Here is an 18,565-nt window from a genome sequence, read left to right as displayed (position 1 = left end):
TCACGAGCTGCAGTGAGCTTGAGGTTAAAAAAAAGTCCTAATTATGAAATAGAAAGTTGAAATTATGAGATAAGAAAGTCAAAATTATGAGATATTTGACTTGTTAAAATAGTGTCCAAAAACTTTCCAAATCAAGACGTTATGAATCGTACAAAAGAGAGCAAAGAACTATTTATCGTCATGTATGTCTTCACATACAAGGAACTCGTCCTGGTGGGCGGTGCCGAACATTTAACAAGCAGTTAAATCCCCACATTTGAGTTGGAACCAGAAAGTTTGTTGATTTTCCTTGTTCGTCTTTCAGACTCTTTTAGGGCTGACGGGGTCGTGGGTGGAGCAGCAGGGCCGGCCCTCGAGGGCGGAGGACGCCAGCCCTTCCTGTCGCACGTCACCAGCTCGCCTCCCTCCTCGCAGCAGAAGGACTCGTGGGCGTGCTCGCCGTCCGGCTGCAGCTTCCTCTTCTTCTGCTTCAGCTTCATTCCCTTCATCCAGCTTCATTTGTGCTTTCCTTGTTGTCTGAGACGTTTTTATTATTACTGAGGCGTTATGGACCGTAAAGAGACCCTTACAGGACGAGTGGCCGCTGGGAAAGCTCTTCCTGCCTTCCATGACAGCGTCCGGGTCACCGCTGCAGCGCATCTCCAGGTTCATCTGACCGTCTGGGAAACAGCGATAGAAGAAGTCGGGCCGTGGCCTGATGAGGGAGGAGGACACACACACACACACACACACAAAGAACAGATTTAGGCTTTATATCCACTTCCTTATCACTTCCATTTCACTCGCCATGTTCGTGTACAACGTTTACCTGCCAACAATGAGCTTGATGACGTTGGTGAAGACTCCGTTCAGCACCAGAGTCAAAGTCACAGCTGGGAGACAAAAGGAGACGGAACGGGATTATAAAGATGACTAAATAACCCCGCCAAAATAAATGTAAGCAGCCGTCTTACCCAGCGAGGCCTCCTTCAGGTCTCCTCGCTCTGTCGTCTTCTGGAAGGTGAAGACCAGGATGACGATCAGCGGAGTGAAAACCGCCACACTCTGATGGAAACAAGAGAGGATGACAACTATGGTTCGCATATTAACAACAAAAGATTGTACTTGATGGCTTCCTCTTGCTGCTTTTTGCTCGCAATTCACGCCACAAATTGTTTAAATTTCCACAAATACTATAACTGTTGGAAAGCACACGGTTTAAATGAACTTTCCAGGCAGACACGGGTTATTGTTTTATTTCCCTACAGGAAGAAAAGAGACGTTGGACTTGTTTGATTCAATTCAAAAGCTACGGCAATACTGTACGGCCAAACTTCAGCCAACAGCAAACATCCTCACTCGGCTTTCATTTAACTCGACTGGGATCAGACAAATAAAAACACGTTTTAAATGAAGAGCAGAGTTTAAGTTTATGCCTTTGACTGGAAAGGAAAAATAAATGAGTGGCGAGCTCATATTTCATGAGCTAATTACAGTAAATCAAATTACTCTAAACATCAGTTAAATATAATTAAATATAAGTATAATCCTGATGGATTATCCGAGGGAAACAAAGGCTTGTTTTTTTCTGCTTGGTGTATTTTTATAGGACGGTGTTAGAAAGCAGTGACTAAAGTCACCGACATCTTCCTGACACGAGTGTTGTTTTCGTTAAGATGGGGTATTTATATCAGTTACCTGCATTTCCTGACGGATTTAGTCAGTTGGTTATTATTTTTTGTGTAAACTCACAGAGTTTCTCAATGAGCTCCATAAAGACACATCAGCAGTCTTTACTGACCCTTGTCCCTTAGCCAATTACTGTCTCAACAAACAAAAATAAAATAAAAACCCAAAACGTAACAAATGAGGAAAATATGATCCTTTATATAAAGTGCCTCCACTACGTCCACTCACTGTAAATATATGATAAATAATGAAATACTGGTAAAGATGCTGCAGCCTGTCTGTCTAAAACCTGATATGGAGGCCAACGTGCTGAACCAGCGCCCTCCTCTTCCGGTGGCGTAAGCTACGTATTTAAAAAGCTGCTATTTAATTACATGTACTTATTAGGTCTTATTGTCTGTTTTTATGAGGACAATATTAAACGCACGGCCTTCTGACGAAGCACTGGACGAGGCTAACAAGCTAGCATGAAGTCTCTGTATTGTAGAAACTAGCTTAGATGTTAGCCGGCAGAGCTAGCTAAGCTACGCAAAGCAACATCTGTCAAACAAGACATCTGGCCCCGTCTCCCCGTCGTCGAACCGGGGGCTCCGGGCCGCGTTACTGACCTTTACCGGGTCGGTATTTGTTCTATCTCCTCATGTTCACGGTACCGTGCGCCGTCAACACGAAGCGGGCCTCCGCGTCTTCTGTTTCTGCCGACGGTCGGAGTCGCACATCGGGAGGACTCGACGGGGAATCAGGGATGCCACGGAGGAGGAGATGAGCACCGCGTGAAGCTAACGGCGACGCCCGAGTAACGTCCGGTGGGGTATTTTCAAAGTAAAAGTGCATTTTTAAAAATGGAGAAACGTAACCTCGGATATTTTTTTTCTGGGCGCCATTTTGGTTTGCAGTCCATGTCGTATCCATGGAGATGGATTAGCATAGTGCCTTTGAGATTGACTTCTCTCTCTCAGCGGCCTCTTCTGATTGGTCGACAACAAAGGCACAGTTTTTAGAATGCATTCCCTTGGTCTATAAGTAGGAGCCGCTTCTGAACAATTCTTTGCCACGTATTGAAATCGTCATACAAGTCAGAAGCACACCCTTACAAGCAGTTTAGCAGTTCTCCAGAGTTTTTCCAGTTCGAAGTTTATCCCCAGTATTGAAGCAGTCATACCAGTCCCCAGTATTGAAGCAGTCATACCAGTCCACAGTATTGAAGCAGTCATACCATTCTCCCAGTATTGAAGCAGTCATACCAGTCTCCCAGTATGCAAGCATTCATACCAGTCCACAGTATTGAAGCAGTCATACCAGTCTACAGTATTGAAGCAGTCATACCAGTCTACAGTATTGAAGCAGTCATACCAGTCCCCAGTATTGAAGCAGTCATACCAGTCTACAGTATCGAAGCAGTCATACCAGTCTACAGTATTGAAGCAGTCATACCAGTCTACAGTATTGAAGCAGTCATACCAGTCCACAGTATTGAAGCAGTCATACCAGTCCACTGTATTGAAGAAGTCATACCAGTCTACAGTATTGAAGAAGTCATACCAGTCCACTGTATTGAAGAAGTCATACCAGTCCACTGTATTGAAGAAGTCATACCAGTCCACTGTATTGAAGAAGTCATACCAGTCCCCAGTATTGAAGAAGTCATACCAGTCCACTGTATTGAAGAAGTCATACCAGTCTACAGTATTGAAGCAGTCATACCAGTCCACTGTATTGAAGAAGTCATACCAGTCCACTGTATTGAAGAAGTCATACCAGTCCACTGTATTGAAGCAGTCATACCAGTCCCCAGTATTGAAGAAGTCATACCAGTCCCCAGTATTGAAGAAGTCATACCAGTCCACAGTATTGAAGAAGTCATACCAGTCCCCAGTATTGAAGAAGTCATACCAGTCCACAGTATTGAAGAAGTCATACCAGTCCACAGTATTGAAGAAGTCATACCAGTCTACGAGACATCAATAGAAGACAACCAGTTTCCACCAGAGGACATCTGTCCACTGGAGGTCTTCTGTTCCCACCAGAGCTCATCACTCCACCAGAGCTCCTTTGATACAAACATGTCCCTCGCTTTACCAGAGACGACAGGCAAGCCTGCTGGGAAACACCCCCATCTGCCACAGGCCACAGGCGCTGGATTAAGCCGGCGGCAAAAGAAGTTAATGCGTACTCTTGAGAACCAACACTCTGAACTGCTTCAAGCCGAAGCTGCTGTAGTTAGCGGGGAGAAAAAGGAGTTGAATCCTCCCGTTAAGAACCAACACTCCGAACTTCTTCAAGCCGAAGGTGTTATATTGAGCCGGCGGCAAAAGAGGTTAAGGCGTACTCTTGAGAACGAACACTCCGAACTGCTTCAAGCCGAATGTGATGTAGTTAGCGGGCAGAAGAAGGAGTTGAATCCTCCCCTTAAGAACCAACACTCCGAACTTCTTCAAGCCGAAGGTGTTATATTGAGCCGGCGGCAAAAGAAGTTAAGGCGTACTCTTGAGAACGAACACTCCGAACTGCTTCAAGCCGAAGGTGTTGTAGTTAGCGGGCAGAAAAAAGAGTTGAATCCTCCCGTTAAGAACCAACACTCCGAACTTCTTCAAGCCGAAGGTGTTATATTGAGCCGGCGGCAAAAGAGGTTAAGGCGTACTCTTGAGAACGAACACTCCGAACTGCTTCAAGCCGAAGGTGTTGTAGTTAGTGGACAGAAAAAGGAGTTGAATCCTCCTGTTAAAAAACAACACTCAGAACTGCTTCAAGTCAAAGGTTCTGTAGTTAGCGGGCAGAAGAAGGAGTTGAATCCTCCCGTTAAGAACCAACACTCCGAACTGCTTCAAGCCGAAGGTGTTATATTGAGCCGGCGGCAAAAGAGGTTAAGGCGTACTCTTGAGAACGAACACTCCGAACTGCATCAAGCCGAAGGTGATGTAGTTAGCGGGCAGAAAAAGGAGTTGAATCCTCCCGTTATGAACCAAGACTCCGAACTGCTTCAAGCCGAAGGTGTTGTAGTTAGCGGGCAGAAGAAGGAGTTGAATCCTCCCGTTGAGAACCAACACTCAGAACTGCTTCAAGCCGAAGGTGATGTAGTCAGCGGGCAGAAAAAGGAGTTGAATCCTTCCGTTCAGAACAAACACTCCGAACTGCTTCAAGCTGAGTTAAATAAGAAATTCCTAGACCTCCAACAGACTTTGAAGAGTCGCGACGAGGAAATCCAACTGCTTCATACCAAGGCTAAATTGAGGGAGGAGGAATTAGCGATGCAAGAGTTCCACTTCAACACACAAATCCAGGAACTAAAACAGATATTAAAAAGTCGCGACGAAGAAATCAAACTGCTTCATACCAAGGCTAAGTTGAGGGAGAAGGAATTAGCGACGCAAGAGATCAACTTTAAGACACAAATCCAGGATCTAAAAGAGACATCAAAGAGTCGCAAGGAGGAAATCAAATTGAGGGAGGAGGAAATTGCGATGCACAAGGTCATCTTCAACAGACAAATCCAGGATCTAAAAGAGACATTAAAGAGTCGCGAGGAGGACATCAAATTGAGGGATGAGGAATTGGGGACGCAAAAGATCCAAGTCGAAACACTCACGACATACAAAAAAGACCTTGAAGACGTATGTTTTTCAATGAAAAAGAAAAGCAAAGGTGTTTTTGGGAGGAAATTGGCAGATCAAAATACGGAGGTGGATAAGATGGTGAGAAAATTCAAGGCAAAGGAGGAGAAAAAGAAAGAGGAGACGGGTTTTTTTGGAAGACTTGGAAGAATTTCAACGCGTGGTGGTAGTGGAGAGCTGGAAGAGGCTGCAGACCCATCCCCACCTCCTCCCCTCCAATCATCATCCATCCATCCAATCTCTGAGTGCTAACAGATTCTGTTAGCAGCCGACGATCCTTCAAAGAGACCGGCGCCGCTTCACCATGCCTGGCTAACCAGACTGGCCGGGGGGGTTGGACCATGCCATTCTACCTTAGCCAGAGAGGTGTCCTCAGCAGCTAGGCTACTCTGCATCACTATGGAGAGAGGTCTTCTCGCCCCTTCCAAGTAATATGGACTCACAGATCGCTATCTACCATGCAGAGGTAGATGGTTCGTGAGTGTCTCTAGCTTCTACGGAGACCTCATTATGTCTGTCTTGAATTCTAGTTTGCCGTCTTTTGTCGCTTTGTTGAGATTTTGTTCCCCATCTTAACCCTGTACATATTTTTGGGGCAATAAAATCTGAACAAAGTCACAAATAATGGCAAACTAGAATTCAACAGAGATATTGAGTGTCTTTGGCTTGCACGGTTCTCCGTGATAGCAGGAGACACTTCCGAGCCGTCTACCGCTAAATGGTAGATAGCGGTCGTTGAATCTATGTTAATTGGAAGGGGAGAGGATACCTCTCTTTCTAGTGGCGCAGAGTAGCCTGGCTGCTGAGGACACCCCTCTGACTGAGGTAACATGGCACGGTCCAATCACCCAGGACAGTCTATTTAGGCAGTTGTGCTGCTGCGGCACCAGTCTCTTTCAAGGATCGTTGGTGGGTCCTCGGGAATGAAAGAGCCCCAGGAGCCAACTATTACATACCTGGCTGTATACTCAAAAGGTTGTGTTTTTGCAAGAAAATTGCCGGATAAAAATACGTAGGTGGAAAACATGGTGGGAGAAAGAAAGAGACGATCGAGTGTTTTGGAAGGCTGAACCAGACTGCTTCACACCAACGCTAAAGTGAGTCATGAGGAATTGGCGACTCAAGAGATCCAAGTCCAAATGCTCACAATGAACAAAAAGGACCTCAAAGAAATATGTTTTTCAATGACGAAGAAAAGAAGAGGGTTTTTTTGGAAGAAAATAGGGGATAAAAATACGGAGGTGGACAACATGGTGGGAGAAAGAAAGAGGAGATGACGGAGTGTTTCGGAAGGCTGAACTAGACTTCTTCACATCAAAGCAAAAGTGAGTCATGAGGAATAGACAACTCAAGAGATCCAAGTCCAAATGCTCACAATGAACAAAAAGGACCTCAAAGAAATATGTTTTCTAATGGAAAAAAGAAAAGCAGAGGTCATTTTTGGAAGAAAATTGGGGATAAAAATACAGAGGTGGACAACATGGTGGGAGAAAGAAGGAGAAGATGACGGAGTGTTTCGGAAGGCTGAACTAGACTTCTTCACACCAACGCTAAAGTGAGTCATGAGGAATAGGCGACTCAAGAGATCCAAGTCCAAATGCTCACAATGAACAAAAAGGACCTCAAAGAAATATGTTTTTCAATGACGAAGAAAAGCAGAGGGTTTTTTTTGAAGAAAATAGGGGATACAAATACGGAGGTGGACAACATGTTGGGAGAAGGAAAGAGAAGATGACGGAGTGTTTCGGAAGGCTGAACTAGACTTCTTCACATCAAAGCAAAAGTGAGTCATGAGGAATAGGCGACTCAAGAGATCCAAGTCCAAATGCTCACAATGAACAAAAAGGACCTCAAAGAAATATGTTTTCTAATGAAAAAAGAAAAGCAGAGGTCATTTTTGGAGGAAAATTGGGGATAAAAATACAGAGGTGGACAACATGGTGGGAGTAAGAAGGAGAAGATGACGGAGTGTTTCGGAAGGCTGAACTAGACTTCTTCACATCAAAGCAAAAGTGAGGGTATTTTTATTGCCAATTTTCTTCCAAAAAACTCTCTGCTTTCCCACATGATGGGGAAAAAGAAAGAGGAGATGATGGAGTGTTTCGGAAGGCTGAACTAGACTGGTTCACATCAACGCAAAAGCGAGGGATGAGGAATTGTTCATTTTCTTCAATGAAGAAGAAAAGCAGAGTTTTTTTGGATGCAAATTGGGGGAAAAAATACGGAGGTATTTTTATCCCCAATTTTCTTCCAAAAAGACCCTCTGCTTTCCCACTTAGCGGGAAAAAGAAAGAGAAGATGACGGAGTGTTTCGGAAGGCTTAAGTAGACTTCTTCACATCAACGCAAAAGTGAGGGATGAGGAATTGGCAACTCAAGAGATCCAAGTCCAAATGCTCAAATTAAACAAAAAGGACCTTGAAGAAATATGTTTTTCAATGAAGAAGAAAAGCAGTGTTTTTTTTTGGGAGAAAATAAGTGATGAAAATATGGAGGTTGTCCACCTCCGTATTTTTATCCCCATATTTCTCCCCAAAAAACACTGCTTTCCCACATAGTGGGAAAAAGAAAGAGACGATGGAGTGTTTTGGAAGGCTGAACTAGACTGCTTCACATCAACTCAAAAGTGTGGGATGAGGAATTGAGGATAAAAATACGGAGGTTGTCCACCTCTGTATTTTTATCCCTAATTTTCTTCAATGAAGAAGAAAAGCAGTTTTTTTTGGATGCAAATTGGGGATAAAAATACGGAGGTATTTTTATCCCCAATATTCCCCAAAATTGGGGATAAAAATACGGAGGTATTTTTATCGCCAATTTTCTTCCAAAAAAAACCCTCTGCTTTCCCACATGGAGGGAAAAAGAAAGAGGAGATGATGAAGTGTTTCGGAAGGCTGAACTAGACTTCTTCACGTCACTGCTAAAGTGAGGGATGAGGAATTGGCGATTCAAGAGATCCAAGTCCAAATGCTCACAATGAACAAAAAGGACCTTGAAGAAATATGTTTTTCAATGAAGAAGAAAAGCAGAGGTTATTTTGGAAGCAAAATGGGGATAAAAATACGGAGGTTGTCCACCTCCGTATTTTTATCCCTAATTTTCTTCCCAAAAAACCCTGTGCTTTCCCCACATGGTGGGAAAAAGAAAGAGAAGATAATGGAGTGTTTTGGAAGGAAGAACTAGACTGGTTCACATCCCTTCTTAAGAGCCTTCTTAAGTCCTGAAGAATGATCGAATCTGGGAATCGCGGCCCTCTGTCAGTTACCTGCAGCCGACGATCCTTCAAAGAAATGGCTGCAGCACACCTGCCTCAACCAACTGGCAGGTGTGCTGCAGACAGCTAGAACCAGCAGAGGGCGGCACAATGGCTGCAGTGATTTAACACAGTGATTTAATGCTGCAGCCTCTGTGTGGAATTTAACTATTATTCTCTCTGTGTCTGCGTGGGTTTACTCCTGGTACTCAGGTTTCCTCCCACATAATCCAAAAATATTCAATAATTAATCCAAAAAGTTAAATAAAAAAACTAGAATCAAATCTATGTTCCCTTCTCTCTGATTGAATATATAGTATTAATACAATTGTTTGACATGATGGTGACTTTAAAGAAGAATTACTGGAAGCTGTTTAAGATGTGATTTTCATAAAATGATCCATGTGTTAATATAAGTATTTTAGGCTAACGACACAAAATGGTTGTGTAATAAACGATGATATGGTATGAAACATGAGACGCTTTTATGACTATTTTTAATATACACATTATTTACCGGTTTTAGAATTGAATTATTAACAGAGTTGTAAGCTAATTGAACATGTTTACTTTCAACCACTGGATGAAAAAGCCCCCAAAATGTAATTGTACAAACCAAAAACCTATTTGTGTTTTTTTTTACAAAGAATTTGAATTATATATAAAAACTCTGAACGGCTGTCACTGCGTTGCCAGTAATATATATTTGTAATTACACATTTGTGCCTTAGTTTCCTCTTTTTTAATTTTATTTCATGCTTTCTTTCTATTGTTTGTCTTTTTTTTCCTTTCTCTCTGCAGTTGCCTGACTTATTGGATTAAACTGTAAATGTATGGATTGTTGCCGTTCGCTACTGTCAATCTATGGCATTGTACTTGTGCAAATTATTGAATAAATGTGTAATAAAAAAATACAAATAAAGTCACTGCTAGGTTACCTGTGTTGCGCTGGTGAGAGGCTCGTCCTCTCCAAAATGGCCGCATTCGGTGCCCACTCGCGGTTTGATTGGTCCCGACAAACCGGAACCGGAAATGACGCAGGGACGCCGAGTCTTTAAAACCGGACGTTAGCGCGCGCTTGCAGCTCAAATCTTCCCCTCTGCTTTGAGAGAGGCGTCTGCTGCCCGTCTTGCTAGCCGACGAACACAAAGACTGAACTTTTTTTTCCAGAGGCGCCTCTCCTCCTTTCAAGACGGAGTAAACGCGACGAAAACAACTCCTTCAGTTCAATCCACGCAGACGTAAAGAAAACTCCCACGGCAACCATGTTCGAGGCTCGTCTGGTGCAGGGCTCCATCCTGAAGAAGGTGCTGGAGGCTCTGAAGGACCTGATCACAGAAGCCTGCTGGGACGTCAGCTCGTCCGGCATCTCCCTGCAGAGCATGGACTCGTCTCACGTGTCGCTGGTCCAGCTCACCCTGCGGCACGACGGCTTCGACTCGTACCGCTGCGACCGGAACCTCGCCATGGGAGTCAACCTCAGCAGGTGAAGGCAGACTTTGACGTTACATCCCGCGCATATCATTCATAGACCGCCTGGTGTGTGTTAGCCTGTCGTTGGGTCCCCGGGACATTAGCATTAGCATAAACATCTGCTGCTAAAAGTGACGTTAGCTAGTTTGAGAGGTCCACTTGCCAAAGTTTTGGCGCGGCTTAAATACACACATTAACAGCCGAGGTTTGGTTTGTCTGAGCGGTTTAGATGCTTATTGTAAAGCTAACGTCACACGCTGCTTAAATGTTTATGTCAGTATCTTTAGTTGGCATGAATCGCTCTGTCTTTAATATCTGAAGCCGACAAAGAAGGTAGCCATCTTGGCGGACTTGCCCGGGCACGTCTCTCTCTCAGTTAACTCTTTACTGTCGGCGTCACGACCAGAAGCTTCGTGTCTTCCACATGAGTTCATTACAGATAACCGGTTTTGGCTTAACGTGCAAAGTTGTCCAAAAACTCTTGGCGCAGTTCAAGAGCCGCCAACAAGCTACGTTGTTGTGACGTAACTACGTCATTTGAGCGCCAAACGCTCTGCCGGGACGGTTGGCGGGAACTTCAACTTCCGCCGCGCTGCCGCCTCTTTGTAACAACACCGGATGACGTCCCATCGACGCTCACACCTGCTCTGCTTTCATGCAGTTTATGTGCATGTGTTTTACATACATGCATTTCAGGGCATACTTAAATTTATTTGAACTCTTATGAACTAAATTATCAACTTACTTTTCAACTTAAGCAGCATCACAAAACTTAAACATTTATTGTAACTACATTTCTAATTGTATAATAATAATAAAAAATGAGCACACAATCACACTTAAAGATGGAAAATATGTATCTTCCCTATAAACTACCACTGTATATAAATGCTACATTCTATGAAATTATTGCCTTTTCTTTCAAGTGATTTGACATTTTTCCCCCCTTCATTGTCATACAGTATGTCCAAAATCCTGAAGTGTGCAGGAAATGAAGACATCATCACCCTCCGAGCAGAAGACAATGCTGACACACTCGCTCTGGTATTTGAGACGCTCAGTAAGTTTTTTGAGTCTTTGACATTGAAGCAGTGTGACATCATTGTGACGGTTGCTGTTCAGCTGCAGAACTGTCGTCTTAATTTGCCTCTTTTTCTTCTTCTCACCCCAACAGACCAGGAGAAAGTCTCCGATTACGAGATGAAGTTGATGGACCTGGACGTGGAGCAGCTCGGTATTCCAGTAAGTCCCCTTTCCTGCGTCCTCTGGCTTTTGGCGCCGACACACTCGTGCACACTGGCCCCTTGAACTGTTCTGTTGTTGTTTTGTCCTTCCAGGAGCAGGAGTACAGCTGTGTGGTGAAGATGCCCTCTGGGGAGTTTGCCCGCATCTGCCGCGACCTCTCCCAGATCGGTGACGCCGTCATGATCTCCTGCGCCAAGGACGGAGTCAAGTTCTCCGCCTCGGGAGAGCTGGGCACCGGCAACGTCAAGCTGTCCCAGACCAGCAACGTGGACAAGGAGGACGAGGCGGTGAGTACGACGGGGTTGAGCTGACATTATTAGACCAATACTTTTTATAGAGTATTAATCAAAATAAATCACCAGAAACTGGGATTTAGATCTGAACCCATTGTTGGATTGTTAAATTAATCTGCAGCTATTTGGATAATCTTTTTCCAGCTTCTCAATTAAAAAGAACGCCCCCTTTTCCTTCTCGAGTCGGACAAAACAAATCTACAAATGTTTTTGACCGTCCCTGTGTTGTGTTGTTGTTGTTTTAGGTCACTATTGAGATGAACGAACCCGTCCAGCTGATCTTTGCCCTCAACTACTTGAACTTCTTCACCAAGGCCACGCCGCTGTCCAAGACGGTCACCCTCAGCATGTCCGCCGATATCCCCCTCGGTAAGAGCACCTGTCCTTTACCACAGTGTCCTTGAGCAAGATACTGAACCCCCAGTTTTTGCCCGGGTGCTTCACAGCAGCACACTGCTGCTAAATTACTACAAACAGGTTAAATCCAAATGTCATGTTTGTGTGTAATATGACAAACGTGATGAAGTTTTTAGCAAGTAGGAAAATCTTTGTATCCTCAACAAGCGTTTACACAAACTACTGCGGCTCTAACGTGGCTTTGTGTGTCTTCAGTGGTGGAGTACAAGATCGCTGACATGGGACACGTCAAATACTACTTGGCGCCCAAGATCGACGAAGAAGCTTCCTAAGTTGTTGAATGAAAACGGCCCAACTAGCTGAGAACAGAGGAGAGCAGCAGCAGCAGCAGCAGGCGGCGGCGGTGGGGAACTCAAAGTGAAGCGATCTCACGCTGGTCGACTCTTCTTATGTCCGAGGAGATTCACCGCAGGAGGTTTTATGAACTGTCATGTCAGCCACGGGAGCGATGCCGTCTGTGTGGTTCGGGCTCCGCCCTCGTCCTCTGTTCTTTGTGTTTGGGACGGCCGATAGCAGTGGTCCCTTTCCTCCTTGTAGATAACGCATTTGTAAATACTTCCTGTGGTTTTGTGTCAGCCGACCCCAAATGTTTTTGTATTCATCGATTTCAGTCCAAAAATAAATAACTAAACTTGTTTCCGTAATCCTTTTTTTATTTTGTGCTTCAAGTTATATAGATATATATTTAGATGAAAGGTAATCCAGGTCGTTCAATTCTAATTTTTATTTTCAATATTTGACCAGAGGCGGTGATGTAATGGCTGATTTCAGATCAAATGTTCCCTTTTGTACTTTCCTCTGTCTGGATTCACAGTGATGCAAAGGCTATCACCGCATTTGCACAAACATGTTTTCATAAACCATCAGAAGTTTGTAACTTTAACTAACGACATCTGAAGTGAGGGGAAAAGCAGTGAACGTGTAAAATCTTATTCTGTAAAGTAACAACGCTTTAACTGTTGACCGAACGCAGGTCAGAGTGATCAATACTGAGGTGGAAGGACATTAAATTACAGCTCAGCTGCAGTAACCATGTTCAGACACTGGGTGGTGCTCTTTCACCACTTTATTTTTCCATCAGCAGGAAATAGAATTTTATTATGGTGAAATAATCTATTCTGAATACTCTTAATGTTGTGTTAGGTGTTTCAATAGGCAATGCCTTTAAAAAAAATCAAATATTTTCCTTTGAGACGTGCATTGTTGTAAATACATGTTGTGCCTTCAGTCAGCAACGTGACTGCTGCTTAAAGATTACAAATTTCTGAAAGGTTTTTATATTAACTGATGTTTCACTATGACAGAGTGGACATAAGTTTGACAAAACGTGGAAATAAAAGAGTAAATACTTAGTCATTGTGGTAGTAATGTCGGTGAAATCATCAGGTTTTCTTAAAGGGGAAGTGACCCCATGATGACGGGGACACATGTTCAATACAATATACATGATCAAAATGACTCATTTTATCAAATAACTTTTGGACAACACAACCATATCATCTATTACACACACTGTAGTTATCAGAGAAGTGTGTGTGATAAGTCATAATCACGTAGAACCAATGAAACAAAACACATTTAAGAGACTTAGCATTTATTATAATAACACCTCAGAGTTTAATTATTCTGCTACAGTTTCTTCACCAAAGGCACGTTATAGGCCTTTACCCCCCAAAATAAATAAATAAATGAATTGCAATGTGTGTGGATTTAATGGAAAGCGACCATCAAGTGCCTTCAGTGATCTCTTGGCGCCAACATGGCCGCCGGCCGGTCTCGGGTCACTTTGCGCTCGAGTGGAAGAGATGCTGACGCTGTCGCCTCCTCTGGAGTCGCCGGCGCTCCGGCTCTGTTTGAACATCACCGTTAAATATTCAGAGGACTCGCTCCACACGACGACACCCGAGAGACACGAGTCTGTCTGCGTTTCACTGCAGGAGGTGAGAGTTTTAGAGTCAGACGGTTTAAATCCTCACAAAGCTTTAATCTGATCAACAGCCACATCTGGCCCCACTCTGAACTCACTGTACACAGTCAGTGTGTGTGTGTGTATATATATATATATATATATATATATATATATATATATATATATATATATATATATATATATATAGATCAGGGTTTTCATGGAAAACCTAAAAAAAGTCCTTGGAAAAAAATGAAATCCCAAAAGTGTAGTAAAACTCATATAAATGTGTTATATTCATGTGTTCATTTACGCTGAGTTTTAAATACTCAAAATACATAAACTATATTCATTTGTGTCATTTAAGGTTTACTGTATGCTTTGAATCCTCATTGTTAGTTTAAATACTACATTTTATCACTTTTTACACTGAGAGTTCACCACATGTTTGCTCGTGGAAATGTGGTTTAAAGTTATGGAAATCTATGGTTCAAAATGTGTGTGAACCCTGTGTGTTTGTATGTATACAGGAACAGAAAAGAGACCACCGGGTGTGCACTTCTGCTGGTGACATTTCCTGATGTTTGTCATTTGGTTGATGCCGCTCTCCTGAAGCTAACGGCTACAGCTAGCCGCTTAGCTCATTTAAGTCTATGTTGGCACAAAACACTAGAGAAACAGCTGGTGCCGTCCAAATGTGGAGAAAAAATAACACCGGCACTCTAATGCTAAGCTAACTAATTAACACGGTTTATCTCGTTTGTACTTTTAAGGACTGAACTGTCGAAAAACAAGAAGATTCAGCGTTTTATGGTCAAAACCAGTTGCCGGGCCTTAATGCAGCTAGCTAGCTAGTATTGCTATTAGTGTTTAAGCTTAGCAGAGCATAAAGATAACAAAGTACTCCTGATGTACTAGAGTTCACAAAGTAACACATGATATTGTAGTTAGCCAGTTCATTGCGTTTGCTTTAATCCGATCAACCAGTAAACCACCTTAACTAGCTAGTTAGCCAACTTAGCTAGCTGGCTAGTTAGCTAACTTTACTCCCGGCACGAAAGCCATTAAACTATTCCCCATATGTCCACACTTTATCACACTTTATCACATTTTATCACACTTTATCGGTCCATCTCTCTCTTAATATTCTTTTCCTCTTCATTATTCCCTCATGGATGCCTTTTCTCATTTTCCAGGCCATCGCAGTGACATCTGATTCTTATCTGATCTTAACTGTTGAGTAAAGAATAAAAGCCGCCTGGGGAGAGAGGGCGGAGCGCAGACGGAGGAGATTATACCTCCAAAAGTAGATTGCGTTTCATTGTAATCCCAAACTCCTCTGGAATATCAAAATTCATCTGCAGAAAAGGAGGCTGATCGCCAAAGCAGGAAAAGAGGATTTTCTTTTTTTTTTTTTTTTTTTTGGCGGATTTATTTTTTGGCAAATACATTTGATAAATGTCTTTTATAATTCCTAATATGTCAGTCTGGGTTGTCTGAATCCATGCCAGCGTCCCCCTCTGCACTGCAATGTTCTTGAGCAGCGTTTTATGGGGAGCTGTACTGTTTTATTTTCTGAAACTCAATGTACTTGGATGTGGCTGATTGGGGGCACTGTGTTTCCAGATAAGAGGGTTGTGCGTCTTCAGATGCAGAACACGAGCAGAAGAGATGGGGACTGTCATTTTAGGAAGCGACCGATATGAAGCAAAGCGGCGGCACGGCCGTTTAAGCTGCCTCAATGTTTAATTAACCGGTGCCATCCAGGTTAAGATTAATTACTTCCTGTAACGGAGCAAAGAGGCTTCAACCTGATTGGGGTTTTCCGCTTCTGAATTGGTCACAATTTCAGACGGCGATGCTTCACGATGACAAAAAAACTGCCAAAGCTGTAATTACGAGTTAATGGTTAAAGCAGATTTAGACAAAATCAGGCCAGTCGGGACATTTATCTTGATGTCAGAGCTTCACAGAGGAAGGAGGGTCAAGTTTGACCTGACAGACTTTATATTGCTCCAGCTCTTTTTTTTTTTTTTGTATGTTTGACTTGAATTATTTTCTGAATTACTGTGTAGATATTATCCATGCATGCAAAAGGCAGTAATTACCACCAACCCGCCTGTTCGAGCAGCTGAACACAACATGCATAAGCAAAAGCTACGGCGAGTTCAGACGTGAAGCTCTCTTCCACAACAAGACAACATGAGACGCACAAACACACGAGGACAAGATGTACGAGAAACACACAAGTTTAGTCAAAGGATTTTTCAAGGGTGTCAAAATAATGTTTTCACCATAATGAGACAATACTTTAGCTAAAGAAACGTCAGCTTGAATGCTAAAAGACGTTAGCTAAAAGATGGTTGCTTAAATGCTAGAAGACGTTAGCGAAAAGACGGTTGCTTAAATGCTAAAAGACGTTAGCTAAAAGACGGTTGCTTAAATGCTAAAAGACGGTTGCTTAAATGCTAAAAGACGTTAGCTAAAAGACGGTTGCTTAAATGCTAAAAGACGGTTGCTTAAATGCTAAAAGACGTTAGCTAAAAGACGGTTGCTTAAATGCTAAAAGACGGTTGCTTAAATGCTAAAAGACGTTAGCTAAAAAACGTTTGCTTGAATGCTAAAAGACGTTAGCTAAAAGACGTTAGCTTGAATGCTAAGAGACGTTAGCTTGAATGCTGGCTGATAGCTCTTTCTGACAAATAACAGAAATCGAACCGAAGCCTTAAATCGTTTGTACCATTTTGTGTCACAGGTCTAAACAGAAGACGCTAAGCAGAGCAGCAGTAGAAGTAGAAGCAGCCCTTTAAGTCGCGTCCACGGGCCTGAAGGTCAAAGTTAACCGCTGGACGGATGAACAAAACGCATTGAGGGAGTATAATAAAACTGGGACCACTTTAATAGTTTCTTTTGTTTTCCAAAAGTTATTGTTTGGGTTTAAAAAAATAGAAATAGAGAAGAAAAACCAAGCAGGAAGTCTACTGTTTCCGGTAGAAGTCAAACCGTATTTCTGGGTGGGACGATGGAGAAGATGTGAATATTTTACAAATCGTAAACTGTTAAAAACGCGGATCGGCGTCGGCAGGTTGGGGCGTGTTACACAATCTTAATCTTTAGCTCAACATCGGACGATGGATCCAACAAAATGAAAGCAAGAAAACAAGAGCGTGCCACAAAGTCCTCCTTACGCAACAATGGCCGCCGCTCCATAAGTCACCTGGAAGCTCCTCTCTCGTCACGCAGGTTTTCATGAGAGTTTAAAGCTTTCTTCAATAAACCAGATGGAGGAACAGAAAAATCAAGCCTTTATTTTAGTGTAATTTGTTCACATTTTAGCGCCATTTTGCTTCAAGTCCACCTGATCTCTCTCTCTCTCTCTCTCTCTCTCTCTCTCTCTCTCTCTCTCTCTCTCTCTCTCTCTCTCTCTCTCTCTCTCTCTCTCTCTCTCTCTCTCTCTCTGGTCTTATCGTACGGCAGCAGCGCTCTCCCGCTCTTAAAATTGCTTTTCGGAGGCGGGGGATTTTGTCGGTGGAGATAAGGGGAGCTGGATGAAACACTCGCTGGCTGTCTTTCTCTAGGAGGATGAAGAGGAGGAGGAAGAGGAAGAGGAGACATCTCGGACCCAACGCAAGAGGTCAAAGCACACAGGTCGAGTCTCTCTGAAATTGCTGACGCTGCAGAATGAATGTCCTTCACCCCCCTGTGTGTTCGTGGTCCACATGAAACACACACACACACACACACACACACACGCTTGTGTGTTTTCCTTCCAGTCACTCAGGAGGATCCCTCCACCCTGGCGCTCTTACATAAGCCCTCAGAGCTCCGCTGTCGCGTAGATTATTCATGCCACAAGGCCTCACATGGCGAGGGACACGGCAGACACACGCGTGTGACGCCAGATCCACCTGCTTCAAGCCGCGCCTCCCCGCATGAATTAGCATATTAATGAGGCGTCCTCTGCGTCCTCGTCTCCTGTCGGTTAGATGTCACAGCGGCGAAGGGAGACGGACGAGGCCTCAGGGGTTGGAGGGAGGAAGGAGGAGGAAGGAGGAGGAAGGAGGAGGAAGAGGAGGAAGGAGGAGGAAGGGGGAGGAAGGAGGAGGAAGGAGAAGGAAGGAGGAGGAAGGGGGAGAGAAGTCGTGCTCACCTGAGTGTAATTGGCGCAGGTGTGAGGAACAATCACTATTTTAAAAGAATGATGATCTGCACCGGCGTCACAACTCTCAGCTGAACCGGTGAGGAGTTCAGCCATGTTTTCAGCCCATTTTAAAGGTTTATTTTAGCTGAAGAAGTTTGTTTTTCTCCACTAGCAGAAGCACACGATACTGTTCATCTCTCCTTCTGATAATAGATCCACTGATGAGGTGAAAACAGCTCCTCGAGTGGGATGTTTGTGGCTTTTGTTTCATTTAATAGTTAACAAAGTAGTTTTTTAAGCTTTGGGTCTCTTGAATGAACAAAACATGCACGTGTGCCACGGACTTTAAGAAAATAATGTGTGTTTATGTGTATAATAATCAAAGTATTCATTGGTTGCAGCTCTGTTGGAGATATGTGGTTTACACGACAGTATATATATATATATATATATATATATATATATATATATATATATATATACATCATTGTCGTGCTTCACTCATCTCCCGTCCCTCTCTGGTCCAGCGATGCCTCGGTTCGCTACTTAGCAACTG

At 43.3% G+C, this 18,565-nt stretch overlaps 3 protein-coding genes across 4 annotated transcripts in view; 1 reads left to right on the top strand and 2 right to left on the bottom strand.

Annotated features, from left to right (window-relative positions):
- The window catches only part of psat1 (phosphoserine aminotransferase 1), a 201,849-nt gene that overhangs the window by 16,124 nt on the left and 167,160 nt on the right, over window positions 1-18,565 (bottom strand). The gene's annotated exons all lie outside the window — the stretch shown is intronic.
- LOC137799406 (uncharacterized) lies at window positions 159-9,798 on the bottom strand. Its single transcript, XM_068596197.1, has 5 exons — window positions 9,790-9,798; window positions 9,470-9,583; window positions 954-1,044; window positions 809-872; window positions 159-694 (listed from the first exon to the last, which is right to left on the bottom strand). The coding sequence occupies exons 1-5, from the start codon at window positions 9,796-9,798 to the stop codon at window positions 301-303; spliced, it is 672 nt and encodes a 223-aa protein (XP_068452298.1). The 3' UTR covers window positions 159-300.
- pcna (proliferating cell nuclear antigen) overlaps window positions 9,608-18,565 on the top strand; it is a 101,970-nt gene continuing 93,012 nt past the window's right edge. The window contains exons 1-6 of one of the 2 annotated variants that reach the window (XR_011079417.1): window positions 9,608-10,017; window positions 10,967-11,064; window positions 11,179-11,246; window positions 11,342-11,536; window positions 11,788-11,911; window positions 12,155-12,284. Coding sequence is in view for 1 of the 2 variants with exons in the window: in XM_068596182.1 (XP_068452283.1) it covers window positions 9,797-10,017; window positions 10,967-11,064; window positions 11,179-11,246; window positions 11,342-11,536; window positions 11,788-11,911; window positions 12,155-12,231 (783 nt within the window). In the remaining variant the exon portion in view is untranslated. Of the gene's footprint in view, window positions 10,018-10,966; window positions 11,065-11,178; window positions 11,247-11,341; window positions 11,537-11,787; window positions 11,912-12,154; window positions 12,595-18,565 lie in introns of those variants that run through there. The other variant, XM_068596182.1, reaches the window with a different exon arrangement.

The sequence above is a fragment of the Clinocottus analis genome, unplaced genomic scaffold (genome assembly GCF_023055335.1).
Source record: "Clinocottus analis isolate CAN_PGR_092001 unplaced genomic scaffold, fCliAna1.0.p SCAF_35, whole genome shotgun sequence".
In the NCBI taxonomy this organism is placed as follows: Eukaryota; Metazoa; Chordata; class Actinopteri; order Perciformes; family Cottidae; genus Clinocottus; species Clinocottus analis.
This window is presented reverse-complemented; position numbering and strand designations above follow the sequence as displayed.